This window comes from Scomber japonicus, chromosome 5 (genome assembly GCF_027409825.1).
Source record: "Scomber japonicus isolate fScoJap1 chromosome 5, fScoJap1.pri, whole genome shotgun sequence".
NCBI lineage: Eukaryota > Metazoa > Chordata > Actinopteri > Scombriformes > Scombridae > Scomber > Scomber japonicus.
Window position 1 is genome coordinate 1,446,769 of NC_070582.1, and position 13,366 is coordinate 1,460,134.

General features: G+C 46.9%; 1 protein-coding gene across 1 annotated transcript; it reads right to left on the reverse strand.

Moving 5' to 3' along the window:
- Window positions 1-3,614: 3,614 nt before the first annotated feature.
- Window positions 3,615-9,570, reverse strand: LOC128358959 (hyaluronidase-4). The gene is made up of 3 exons (XM_053319365.1): window positions 8,614-9,570; window positions 4,384-4,473; window positions 3,615-4,115 (listed from the first exon to the last, which is right to left on the reverse strand). Exons 1-3 carry the CDS (start codon window positions 9,568-9,570, stop codon window positions 3,615-3,617), a joined length of 1,548 nt encoding a protein of 515 aa, XP_053175340.1.
- Between the last annotated feature and the right edge of the window lie 3,796 nt (window positions 9,571-13,366).

Below are 13,366 nucleotides of genomic sequence, written 5' to 3' on the forward strand. Positions count from 1 at the left end.
ACCATGCTTCTTAGCAGATCAGCTCATTGTTGGTTTGCTCTCCAGCTGGGATTTACTGACATCAAACATCCTTTCAAAGTAAAACAAACAGTTTGTACGTTGACTGAGACACATTCCTGGACGAGCTGATGCAGTAGTTGACCAAAGAGGAAGTGCAGATTAGCACAGACGTCAAACTCTTAATGCTGACAATGAACCGAACCTTCATCTGTCAACACGCCCACACCTCTGTGTCATGCTTTCAGCCACAGGGCTCAGGAAACCTCAGCAGGTTTGTTCCAGACTGAAATATCTCAACAGCTATTAAATGCATCGTCATGAAGGTTTGCACACGTGTCCTTGATCCTCAGAGGATGATGCCTACTACTAACCTTAAGTGCTGGGTCATCATTTAAAGTCCGTGTAAAGTCAGAATAAATATGTGTTCTGAGTTTGACATACCACAGAGACGTGTGTTGTTAACCACCCTGCCAAATTTGAATGATTAAAAAAATCACCAAATATATGAAATTAGGCTTCAAAGTTGTGTAAAAATCAGCCTCTGAAGCCCCGCCCCCTACCAAGTGTCACCTGTCAATCAAAGCCACTACCTCTACCAGAAACATGGACGCTAGGTCTGAGAGCTTTCTGACGCTAGCTCGGTGGCTGGTTGAAATACTTTTTACCTGCTCTATGTGGAAAGAGCCTTGAGATAACTTTGCTATACAGACCTCAGAAACCTTTTTTCTGTCATTTCATTCGTTGCCCTGCACCTGACCATTCCTGGGAAACTGATGTTATCCTCTCCACTTCAGCTGTATTTTGGGTTTTATGCTAATCAGCAAATGTTAGTACAGTATGCTAACACACAAAGATGGACGTTATATCTAGACCTACCAAGCTTGGTGATCTCCTGACACTTTCTAAGGTTTCATTTATTCAGTGGCATATCTCAAATTCTACTTGACGGCTTCACATCAGAGTTTGTACAGACTTCACCCAAACTCAGAAGTCCATTAGACTACCAGGTAAAGACATTCGTGGTCCATAGAGGATGAATTATCACCTGACCTTTCATCTGGCTCCATCATCGGGTCAAAATGTCTGTATCCAATACTTTGGTTTAAAAGGCTGCCAAACGATTAATTTTTTAATTGAGATTAATCGCAGAATTTCCATAGTTAATCATGATTAATGGCGTTTTGAATTGCATGTTTAAAATCCTGTTATTTTGCATTTGAAGGCAGTTTTAAGCCCATAATGTAAAGCATTTCTTACCAGAGTGTCTTAACTGGGAATCAATCACGGCTCTGCTGCGACTCCCACACTCCAAAATGGTCCTTTGGTGGAGCTGAGGCTGGCTTGGCTGCACCTGGGTGTTTAGCGTGGAGGTGCTAACTCAAACTCCACGTACTCCGGTGGTAGTTAAACTCCGTTTGACACAGGTTGCATTTTACTTTTGACTTGTCAACTGAAGCGTCTGGAAGTGTTTTAAAGTTAAACAAGCCGTTCAAAAGTCCAGTAGCTCTCTTACTTTCCATCAGCGCGGTAGGTTTACTGCAGGAGGCCACTTCAAAGCATAGCGCTACAGCTAGAGGAGCCGTCTACGGGGGAGTAGAAGGGACAAAAAGGCTTGCAACATTAAAATGCGATTAAAAGAAATTAACGCGTTATGGATTGCATTAATCTAATCACGATTAACACGTTAACGCTGACAGAGTGTCGACACGTTGGATCAAAACCTCAGAAACCTTTTTTCTGTCATTTCATCCGTTGCCCTGCACCTGACCATTCCTGGGAAACTGATGGTATCCTCTCCACTTCAGCTGTATTTTGTGTTTAATGCTAACACACAAAGATGGACGTCATATCTGCCAAACATGAACATGCTAGGATTAACATTCGGTGCGTTTACAGGCACTTATTGTAAGTAATCAGATTACAGTTGGTTCTCTAACTGTAATGTAAACGAGACAACCTGGTTTCTGTGATCAGGGTCGTGGATTAGAGGAAGCGCTTGATTCCTCTGACACATATTCATATAACCTGGTTTCTAATTAGCCTGGAAGAAGAAGAAAGAGAAGTAACAACAGACTGCAGACGGGGGGGGGGGGGGGGGGGCACCGGGGGGGGGGGGAGCACAGCAGATGAAAGAACGGAGCGATGTGTCCTCGTATTTAAAAGTAATTGCATGAAACTAAATATTCTGTATAAGTCTAAATAAGTCAGTTTCCACCACTGAACACACACACACACACACACACACACACACACACATACACACACACACCAACATTTATAAAAGAAGAAGAAGTCAGGAAGCAGAATCTACTATCACTGACGGTTACAATCTGTGAGCCTTGCTTCCTAAATGAGGTTGGAGATAGGAGATAAGAGAGATCCACAGGAAGTACAGAGCATGTAAACGTGTTCCTCATTGACCCGGTCAGTCTGAGTAATCTGATTACTGTCAGTCTGAGTAATCTGATTACTGCCAGTCTGAGTAATCTGATTACTGTCAGTCTGAGTAATCTGATTACTGGAGTGCATGGAAACACACTGTAGACGTCCGGATGACAGATTCCAGTCCCGGACCTTCTAGCTTCATTGTTGATTTTCATTGTGCTTCTCTCCTCTATATCCTTCCTCTCCTTCCTCTCCTTCCTCTCTCCTCTCCTTCCTCTCCTTCCTCTCTCTCCTCTCCTTCCTCTCCTTCCTTTCTCTCCTCTCCTTCCTCTCTCTCCTCTATCCTTCCTCTCTCATCTCCTCTCTCTCCTCTCCTTCCTCTCTCTCCTCTCCTTCCTCTCTCTCCCCTCCTTCCTCTCTCTCCTCTCCTCTCCTCTCCTTCCTCTCTCTCCTCTCCTTCCTCTCTCTCCTCTCCTTCCTCTCTCTCCTCTCCTCTCCTCTCTTTCCTCTCCTTCCTCTCTCTCCTCTCCTTCCTCTCTCTCTCCTCTCCTCTCCTTCCTCTCTCTCCTCTCCTTCCTCTCTCTCTCCTCTCCTCTCCTTCCTCTCTCTCCTCTCCTTCCTCTCTCTCTCCTCTCCTCTCCTTCCTTTCTCTCCTCTCCTTCCTCTCTCCTCTCCTTCCTCTCTCTCCTCTCTACTCCAACCGGTCGAGGCAGATGTTCTCCCACTCTGAGTCTGGTTCTGAGGGTTCTTCCTGTTAAAAGATGTTCTCCCACTCTGAGTCTGGTTCTGAGGGTTCTTCCTGTTAAAAGATGTTCTCCCACTCTGAGTCTGGTTCTGAGGGTTCTTCCTGTTAAAGGGAGTTTTTTCTCTCCACTGTCACCAAGTGCTGCTCATGTGGGAATGTTGGGTCTCTTTAAAGTTAAAACCTGAAGAGTCGGTTTAGAACCTGCTCTATGTGGAAAGTGTCTTGAGATAACTCTGTTGTGATTTTGGCGCTATACAAATAAAGATTGATTGATTGACACTGAAGCACCATTGTGTGTAAGTGCAGTCTCAGAGAGCTGCCGGCTTGTCTGAAGCCTCTCGTTTGTTCATGTTCAGTCCAGCTGTCAGAGAACAAAGGCCACGAGACGATGCTCTGTGTTGAGAATGATGGCTCCGTTTCTCAGAGCGGCTCCGTTTCACAGAGCGGCTCCGTTTCTCAGAGCGGCTCCGTTTCTCAGAGCGGCTCATCCAACCGTCCTCACCAACGATAAGTTCAACAGGAGAATCACCAACAGGAGGAAGTGGCTGCAGCCGGTCGGTGGCGCCACGCTCTCCCCTCCCTCCCACACGTCTCCCTGCTCGTCCTCCCACTCCGTCCTCCGCCTCTCCTGCTCGTCCTCGTCCTCTCTCCGCTGCCCGTCCTCGTCCTCCTTCACGATGTTGATGCTGTCGCAGCGCTCGCCCTCGTGGCCTTCGTAGCAGTGGCAGCGAAACCTCTCCGTCAGCAGCTGCAGTTCGTGCTGCGAGTGCCACCCGCTGACGGCGAAGTCCCCGTCGCCCGAGGGCAGGATGTGGTAGCTGCCGGCGCTCAGGTGGAGGTAGTGGCGGGCTCGGGGGTCCCGGCGGACGCAGCGGCCGTTCCCCTGGCACAGGAAGTCACTGCAGACCTCGGCGGCTCGCGTCACGTTGGTGATGTACTGACCGAGGCGATGAGTCAGGAAGGACTTCACCTTGGTGCAGTTATACTGTAGAAACAGGAAGTCACATAATAACAGGGGTTAGAGTACTAGTACTTTACTGTAGTACAGTTAGAGGTACTTGTACTTTACTGTAGTACAGTTAGAGGTACTAGTACTTTACTGTAGTACAGTTAGAGGTACTTGTACTTTACTGTAGTAGAGTTAGTACTAGTCCTTTCCTTCAGCCCTCCTTTCCTTCCTTCCTTCTCTCCTTTCCTTCCTGCCTTCCTCCCTCCTTCCTCCTACCTTCCTCCTCGGCCTAAAGCACACCTACCCGAGACGAGGTCAGGTTCAGGTCGCCCCAGATGACGAACCCTGCAGCTCCCAGTGCGGCGCTCTCCCCGATGGTGTGGATCAAGTCTTTCTGCAGGAAACACACAGAAGACACGACGTCACATGACCAGCCTGCATCACATGACCAGTCTGTATCACATGACCAGCCTGCATCACATGACCAGTCTGTATCACATGACCAGCCTGCATCACGTGATCAGCCTGCATCACATGACCAGTCTGCATCACATGAGTTTATGAACTTCTGGAGTCCAAAATATGAAGGAAACACTTGTAGATATTTTTTAGATACTGCAGGTCTATCCATCCATCCATCCATCCCTCCCTCCCTCCCTCCCTCCATCCATCCCTCCCTCCCACTCTCTCTCTCTCTCTCTCTCTCCATCTATCCATCCATCCATCGATCCATCTATCCATCCATCTATCTATCCATCTGAGTCTATCATCTATCCATCCATCCACCCATCCACCCCTCCATCCATCCATCTATCCATCCATCTATCCATCTATCTATCTATCTATCTATCTGAGTCTATCATCTATCCATCCACCCATCCATCCATCCCTCCCTCCCTCCCTCCTTCCCTCTATCCATCCACCCATCCCTCCCTCCCTCCCTCTATCCATCCACCCATCCATCCATCCATCCACCCACCCATCCACCCAATCCATCCAATCCATCCATCCATCCCTCCCTCCCTCCCTCTATCCATCCATCCCCCTCCCTCCCTCCCTCCCTCCCTCCCTCTATCCATCCACCCATCCCATCCCTCCCTCCTTCTATCATCCCTCCCTCCCTCTATCCATCCATCCATCCATCCATCCATCCCTGGAAAATGAAGTGAAGTTATTAGACAAACCAAAAGAGAACACGAATGACACACTGCTGTTCAGAATTAACCTGGTTTAATATTGAAATTTGTAAAACTATTTAAAATCTGCATGAACAACAAACAAAGAAGAATCTGTTTTTGTTTTTCTCCTACGTGGATAAAAATACACGTACACAGATATACTCAGATATCCTCAGATACTCCGAGCTTATTTTAAAAACTGAGTCTGGAGCCAAGAAGAAAACTGTTCTCTGGGTTTTATTGGCAGTCAAACAAGCAAACTGTAACTGTCCTGAGGTCAGTCTGAGAGGTTTTTATGTTGTGAGCTGAGTTTCTCTGAATGTCCACTAGATGGCAGCAGTGGTTAAACCCAGACAGTAAACTCTCCTTCCAGCAGCCACAGTTACAGTATGGTTATGTCAAGGAAGGATAGAAAGAAGGAAAAGAGGGAGGGAGGGAGGAAGGAAGAGAGGGAGGAAGGAGGGAGGGAGGGAGGAAAGGAGGGAGGGAGGGAGGAAGGAAGGAAAGGAGGGAGGGAGGGAGGGAGGAAGGAAAGGAGTAAGGAGGGAGGGAGGAAGGAAGGTAGGAAGGAAGGGAGGAAAAGAGGAAGGAAGGAAAGGAGGGAGGAGGGAGGGGAGGGAGGGAGGGAGGAAGGAAAGGAGTAAGGAGGGAGGGAGGAAGGAAGGGAGGAAGGAAGGGAGGAAAAGAGGAAGGAAGGAAAGAGTAAGAGGGAGGGAGGAAGGAAGGAAAGGAGGGAGGAAGGAAGGAAAGTAGGGAGGGAGGGAGGAAGGAAAGGAGTAAGGAGGGAGGGAGGAAGGGAGGGGGGAGGGTGGGAGGAGGAAGGAAGGAAAGGAGGAGGAAAAGAGGAAAGGAGTAAGGAGGGAGGGAGGAGGAAGGAAGGAAAGAGGAAGGAGGGAGGAAAGAAGGGAGGGAGGAAGGAGAGGAGGAGGAGTAGGAGGGAGGAGGAAGGAAGGAAAGGAGTAAGGAGGGAGGAAGGGAGGAAAAGAGGGAGGAAGGAAAGGAGTAAGGAGGGAGGAAAAGAGGAAGGAGAGGGGGGAGGGAGGGAGGAGGAAGGAAGGAAAGGAGGGAGGAAAAGAGGAAGGAAGGAAAGGAGTAAGGAGGGAGGGAGGGGAAGAAGGAAGGAAGGGAGGAAAAATGGAAAGAGATTGATTGATAGGTGAAGAGGATTGGCTCGGAGTCTTCTGGCTCAGCTGCTTTTAACAAGCGTCCCGTATCGTGGCATTTTTAAGATAAAAGATAATTATTAATCGATAATTGATTGTTAGTTTTCCAGATGATCGATCAAGAAAATGTATTAAAATGCATTTCAGATATATTAAATTAGAGCAGCTGCGGCTCAGAAGGTAGAGCTGGTTATCATTTAAAGTCTCTGATCAGCTTCTATAGATCTTCATCAGTGTGAGTTACTATAGTTATTATAGTTACTATGGTAACAGTGTGAGTTACTATAGTTATTATAGTTACTATGGTAACAGCGTGGAGTTACTATAGTTATTATAGTTACTATGGTAACAGTGTGAGTTACTATAGTTATTATAGTTACTATGGTAACAGTGTGAGTTAGTCATATCAGTGATATCTGACACATTTACAGTCTTTTTAGCATCAGATTCCCTCTTAGTGTTTCCCTCCCTCCCTCCTTCCTTCCTTCCTTCCTTCCTTCCTTCCCTCCTTCTTCTTTCCTTCCTCCCTCCCTCCCTCCCTCCCTCCTTCCTTCCTTTCCTTCCTTCCTTCCTTTTGTGTTTTTAGCATCAGATTCCTCTTAGTGTTTCCTGTTTCTCTGTGGTGGGAGTATAGGAACAAAAAAAGGGACTTTGGCACTAAAAACACTATAAGGTTGAAATATAAGTCTGAAGTCTGAAATCTAATTAACTTTTCATATAAAATGTTCCTGATCTTTTTATTTTAATTATCGGTGGAAAAAAAAGTGATTCTCATTTTGAGCAGATTTCTACAAACCCAGAACCCCTGAAACAAATATCTGAGCCTAACCCCAAATATGTTCTGGTCATTAAACGTTCGGCATTTAACGAAGCAGAGCAGGAGTTTACTTTGAGTGCCGGTTGCAGAGCGGGGGGGTGGGGGGGGGGGGGGGGGAGACATATAGGCTGTGAGTGGAAAGTTTGGCTCTGTGGCTTTAACTGAGGTCGTTACAGAAAGCACAAAAGACTTGAGTTGTGTGGTTTTAAATTGGCACAAACAGAGCTTTAGATTCAGATATGAGAAGTTTTTCCTTCTGTTCCTCTACAATTCAGCATCTATCTATAGAGGAAAACCTGACTGCTGTACCTCAACCGGTCGAGGCAATCACATTGACATAAACCCGCCCCTGCTGCTGTAGAGGTATAAATATATTCAGCACACACTACTACTACAGTCTACAGTTAGCCAGTTAGCTGAGTTAGCACTACTACTACTACAGTCTACAGTTGGCCAGTTAGCTGAGTTAGCCGCCGAGCTAGCAGCCGAGTTAGCCGCTGAGTTAGCCGCCGAGCAAGCAGCAGAAAGCTCTCAGACGTAGCGTCCATGTTTCTGGTAGAGGTGGTGATTTTGATTGACAGGTGACACTTGGTAGGGGGCGGGGCTTCAGAGGCTGATTTTTACACAACTTTGAAGCCTAATTTCATATATTTGGCGATTTTTTTAATCATTCAAATTTGGCAGGGTGGTTAACAACACACTTTTCTGTGGTATGTTAAACTTAGAACACATATTTATTCTTACTTTACACGGAGTTTAAAGAGTTTGGTCGTGTGAAAAGTGTCTTGAGGTGACTTTTGTTGTGATTTGGTGCGATAGAAATAAAGACTGATTGATTGTGGAAAACAGTAAAACAGCTTAAAGACAGTAAAACTACACAAACTCTGTTCTTACTTCATTCTTTCCTTCCTTCCTTCCTTCCTTCCTTCCATCTGTCCTTCCTTTTTTCTTCCCTACCTTCCTTTTTCCTTCCTTCCTTCCTCCTCCCTTTTTTCATTCCTTACTTCCTTCCATCTGTCCTTCCTTTTTCCTTCTCTACCTTCCTTTTTTCCTTCCTTCTTTCCTTCCTTTTTTCCTTCCTTCCTTCATTCTTTCCTTCCTTCCTTCGTTCGATCCTTCCTCCTTCCTTCCTTCCTTCCTTCCTTCCATCTGTCCTTCCTTTTTTCTTCCCTATCTTCCTTTTTCCTTCCATCTGTCCTTCCTTCCTTTTTTCCTCTCTTCATTCCTTCCTACCTTCCTTTTTACTCTCTTCGTTCGTTCCTTCCTTCCTCCTTCCTTTTTTCCTTTCTTCATTCCTTCCTTCCTTCAATCTGTCCTTCCTACCTTCATTCTTTCCTTCCTTAAAGACAGTAAAACTACACAAACTCTGTTCTTACTGTGGTGAGGAAGGCCATGGCTTCGTCTCGGTAGCCCAGCCTCAGGTACACGTAGGTTGGGAGGTCGTACTCCTTCGACGTCAACGAGGCGACTCGGAGCGACTCCCGTATCCGATGCTGGGAGAAGTGCAGGTTACTGATGCTGTTGGTGTGACTCTTCCTGATGGCCACCGAGGGGAAGAGAGCCGTGCTGCTGTTCCACAACCACAGCAGCTCGTCGTTCCTCAGCGTCTCCAGCAGGGGGCAGAAGCCTGTGTAGTTCTGATCGTGCAGGTTGTAGTTGTGGCAGTCGGGGTAGAGGTAGAAGCCCCAGAGTCCGTTGGGGCGAAGGCGAGTCCCCAACTGAATAGTCCTCTGCATGAACGCCCGGGCGCTCTTCTCGAACCGCCGCCGCGCTAGCTCCTCCACCTGCGCCCCCGTCACGTTGAAGTACGCCTTGGAGGTCAGCTCCCTCGACTTCCTGCGGTAGATGTCTTTCTTGTGCCAGTTACGGCTCCACTGAGGTCGCCAGAACTCCCAGTCGATGACCGCTAGGCCTCGGAAGTCCTCCGCAGGGATGAAGTGGTTGATGTCCTGGTAGGCCTTGAACAGGTGCAGGTCCAGGCTGCTGTTCTGAGGCAGACCACCGTGCATGGCGGCGCCCTGCGGGGTGTAGTAAGGGTAGTAGCCTAGCCGGTTGGCGTAGAAGATGGTGATGTTCTGGCCCGTCCAATCGGCGCGTGGGCTCCCGTGGATGTGGAAGAGGCGGTCGAGGTTGGTGGTGACGTTGTACTTGATGGTGCACATGTCCAGAGGGGCGTTCCAGGCGGCGATGAAGGGCTTCCGGCCGATCAGAGGCAGCTTGGCAGGTTTCTGACCGAAGGCGGCGTGGACGAGCAGGAGCAGCCAGGAGCAGGTGAGAGCGACGGGAACGACGTGCTGGGAGGAGGATGTCCCGCCCACTGGCACCACAGGCATCCTGGGGTTCAGGAGGAGCAGCTGTCAATCATCCTGAGGAGAGAGGGAGGGGGGGAGAGTCAGGAAGAGGAAACAGAAATATTACATGTTGAGTTTTTCCATCATTTTTTATTGCATGAACAGATGGAAGAGACGGAGGAAGGAAGGAAGAAAGAAGGAAGAAAGGGAGGAAGGACAGATCATGTTCAGTTTAAATGATTACAACAGAGGAATACATTGTGCTTCACCTGAAGAGTCCAGCAGAACAACATCAAGCATCAGTAACGATTGGGTCATTAACCCTTATGTCGTCCTCCCGGGTCAAATTGACCCTGTCTCTTTTGATTGTTCGTACTTGCTTCCTTCTTTCCTTCCTTCCTCCCTTCTCTCCTAAATTCCTTCCTCTTTTTGTCCTTACTCCTTTCCTTCCTTCCTTCCTTCCTCCTCCCTCCTTACTCCTTTCCTTCCTCCCTCACTTCCTTCCTTCATCCCTCCCTCCTTACTCCTTTCCTTTCTTCCTCCCTCCCTCCCTCCTTCCTTACTCCTTTCCTTCCTTCCTTTCTCCCTCGCTCCCTCCTTACTCCTTTCCGTCTTTCCTTCCTTCCTTTCTCCCTCGCTCCCTCCTTACTCCTTTCCGTCCTTCCTTCCTTCCTTTCTCCCTCGCTCCCTCCCTCCCTCCCTCCCTCCTTACTCCTTTCCTTCCTCCCTTCCTCTTTTCTTTCCTTCTCTCCTTCCTCTTTGCCATCCTTCTATCCTTCCTTTACCTGAGGACAACAGGAGGGTTAAAATGTTCATGCCCTCGGTAACTGAAGAGTAATTATTTCATTTTATTGCTTTATTCTGTGGCTTCTTCTCTCTCCGGGTCTGTAATTTAGTTAATTAGGGGTCAGATTAGTGGCTGAAGTGTTGGTGATGGGATGGGATTAGGTTTCGGGTTGAGTTTGGTTTATTTTGATTCTTATTTTTTGCAAGAGGAAGAGAAGTATAACTTAAATGAAGATATTTCCCACATTTTAAGCAACTTCCTGAAATTTTGGCATGAAGAGATTAATCAATATCAACCTCAAACTCTACTACAGTAAAGTACTAGTACCTCTAATAGTACTACAGTAAAGTACTAGTACCTCTAACTGTACTACAGTAAAGTACTAGTACCTCTAACTGTACTACAGTAAAGTACAAGTACCTCTAACTGTACTACAGTAGAGTACTAGTACCTCTAACTGTACTACAGTAAAGTACTAGTACCTCTAACTGTACTACAGTAAAGTACAAGTACCTCTAACTGTACTACAGTAGAGTACTAGTACCTCTAACTGTACTACAGTAAAGTACTAGTACCTCTAACTGTACTACAGTAAAGTACTAGTACCTCGAACTGTACTGCAGTAAAGTACTAGTACCTCTAACTGTACTACAGTAAAGTACTAGTACCTCGAACTGTACTACAGTAAAGTACTAGTACCTCGAACTGTACTACAGTAAAGTACTAGTACCTCGAACTGTACTACAGTAAAGTACTAGTACCTCGAACTGTACTACAGTAAAGTACAAGTACCTCTAACTGCAGCGTCTCCTAAACAGTAATTGAGAGTAGAAGCCAGACCAGGACAGAGTGTCATGTCTCCCGCTGACAGTCAGACAGACGGAGACTCAACCCAAAGCTTTTAATGACAGTGTGAAGTGTTACCGTCTGTCTGCAGGAAGAGAAAAAAAGAAAAGAAAGAAAAACTCTCTCCAGTCTTCAACTTCATTTGACCCTCGGACTGTTTTTATATCGTTTCTGCTCGTTGAGTTTATGGAGGAAGAACTGCTCCTTTAAATCTGCCTCTAACTGCTCAGCCATATAAATACATGTCTGTTACACTCTTTCTCTCAGAAAGAGAGAAGGAAGGAAGGAGGGAGGGAGGAAAGGAAGGAAGGAGGGAAGGAAGGAAGGACAGAGGAATGAAGGTAGGAGGGAGAAAGGAAGGGAGGAAGGTAGGGGGAGGAAAGAAAGAGAGAAGGAGGGAGGGAGGAAGGTAGGGGGAGGAAAGAAAGAGAGAAGGAGGGAGGGAGGAAGGGAGGGAAGGAAGGATGGAGGAACAAAGGTAGGAGGGAGAAACAAAAAGAGGAAGGGAGGAAGGAAGGGGGGAGGAGAGAAAGAGGGAGGGAGGAAAGGAAGGAAGGAGGGAAGGAAATAAGGAGGGAGGGAGGAAAGGAAGGAAAAGCGATTAGGAAGGAAGGAAAGGAAAAGAAGATGAAGGAAAGATGGAAAGAAGGAAACAAAGCAGGAAAGAAGACAAGGAAGGAAGGAAAGGGAGAAAGGAAAGATGGAAGGAAGGAAGGAAGGAAGGACGGAGGGAAGGAAACAAAGAAGGAAAGAAGTAAGAAAGGGAGGAAGGAAAGAAAGACAGATGACAGGAGAGTAGGAAAGAAAGTGGGCCGGATTGGACTCCTCAGCAGGCCGGTTCTGGCCCACGGGCCTCATGTTTGACACCCGACATAAAGAAATATCTGTTCCACTCTTTCTCTCAGTCCCAGTCTCATTTCGTCTTTATACATCTCTGGTTTTAGGAGCCGACTTCTTTTTTCTTTTTTCTTTTTTTAAGTTCTTCTCCATGTTTTAAGACATCTGGGATCCATTCGCTCCAAACATGACCTCGTGTTGTAAAGGAACTAAATCTGCATTCATTCATTTTCCAGCCATTTAAAGTTTATTTGCTCCCCAACAGACACAATAAGCTAGAATACAACAGAGAGGAGAACAGGAAGTGATGCCACGATGGCTGGCTGACATTCCTGCTGTTTAATCTGCTCTCAGTTCATTCATCTGTCTTTTATTTTATGTTTTTGTCTGTCTTTTTTTTCTCCACTTTTTATGTCTGGTTTTACTTCATGACAAGTATTTAGTTGTTTTATTATTTTCTTTTCTTCTTATCTTAGTTTTCCTTTCAATAACCTCACCTCACATTTCTGGTTTTACCTATTTTTTTTATAGCAATATTGGTTGGTTGGTTGGTTGGTTGGTTGGTTAGTTGGTTGGTTTATTGGTTGGTTGGTTGGTTGGTTGGTTGGATGGTTGATTGGTTGGTTGATTGGTTGGTTGGTTGGGTGGTTGGTTGGTTTATTGGTTGGTTGGTTGATTGGTTGGGTGGTTGGTTGGTTGATTGGTTGGGTGGTTGGTTGGTTGGTTGGGTGGTTGGTTGGTTGGTTGGTTGGTTGATTGGTTGGTTGGGTGGTTGGTTGGTTGGATGGATGGTTGATTGGTTGGTTGGGTGGTTGGTGGGTTGGTTGGTTGGTGGGTTGGTTGGTTGATTGGTTGGTTGGTTGGTTGATTGGTTGATTGGTTGGTTGGTTGGTTGATTTATTGGGTGGGTGCTTGGTTGGTTGATTGGTTGATTGGTTGGTTGGTTGATTTATTGGGTGGGTGCTTGGTTGGTTGATTTATTGGGTGGGTGCTTGGTTGGTTGATTGGTTGGGTGGGTGGTTGGTTGGTTGGTTGGTTGGGTGGTTGGTTGGTTGATTGGTTGGTTGATTGATCAGGTGGTTGGTTGGTTGGTGGGTTGGTTGTTTGGTTGGTTGGTTGGTTGGTGGGTTGGTTGTTTGATTGGTTGGTGTATTGGTTGGTTGATTGGTTGGTGGGTGGGTTGGTTGGTTGGTAGGTTGATTGATTGGTTGGGTGGTTTATTGGGGTTGGTTGGTTGGTTGGTGTGGTTGGTTGGGGTGGTTGGTGGGTGGTTGGTGGTGGTGGGTGGTGGTGGTGGTTGTGTGGTTGGGTGGTGGTGGTTGGTGGTGGTTGGTGGGTGGGTTGGTGGGTGGAGGGTTGGTTGGTGGG

What these genes read in the sequence shown, in the direction of transcription:
- LOC128358959 (XM_053319365.1), bottom strand. Translation starts at nt 9,570, where the DNA reads ATGCCTGTGGTGCCAGTGGGCGGGACATCCTCCTCCCAGCACGTCGTT. An exon ending in CCATGGCCTTCCTCACCACA is followed by an intron (nt 4,474 to 8,613) that starts GTAAGAACAGAG and finishes TGTTTCCTGCAG; the next exon opens with AAAGACTTGATCCACACCAT. An exon ending in TGAACCTGACCTCGTCTCGG is followed by an intron (nt 4,116 to 4,383) that starts GTAGGTGTGCTT and finishes CTGTTTCTACAG; the next exon opens with TATAACTGCACCAAGGTGAA.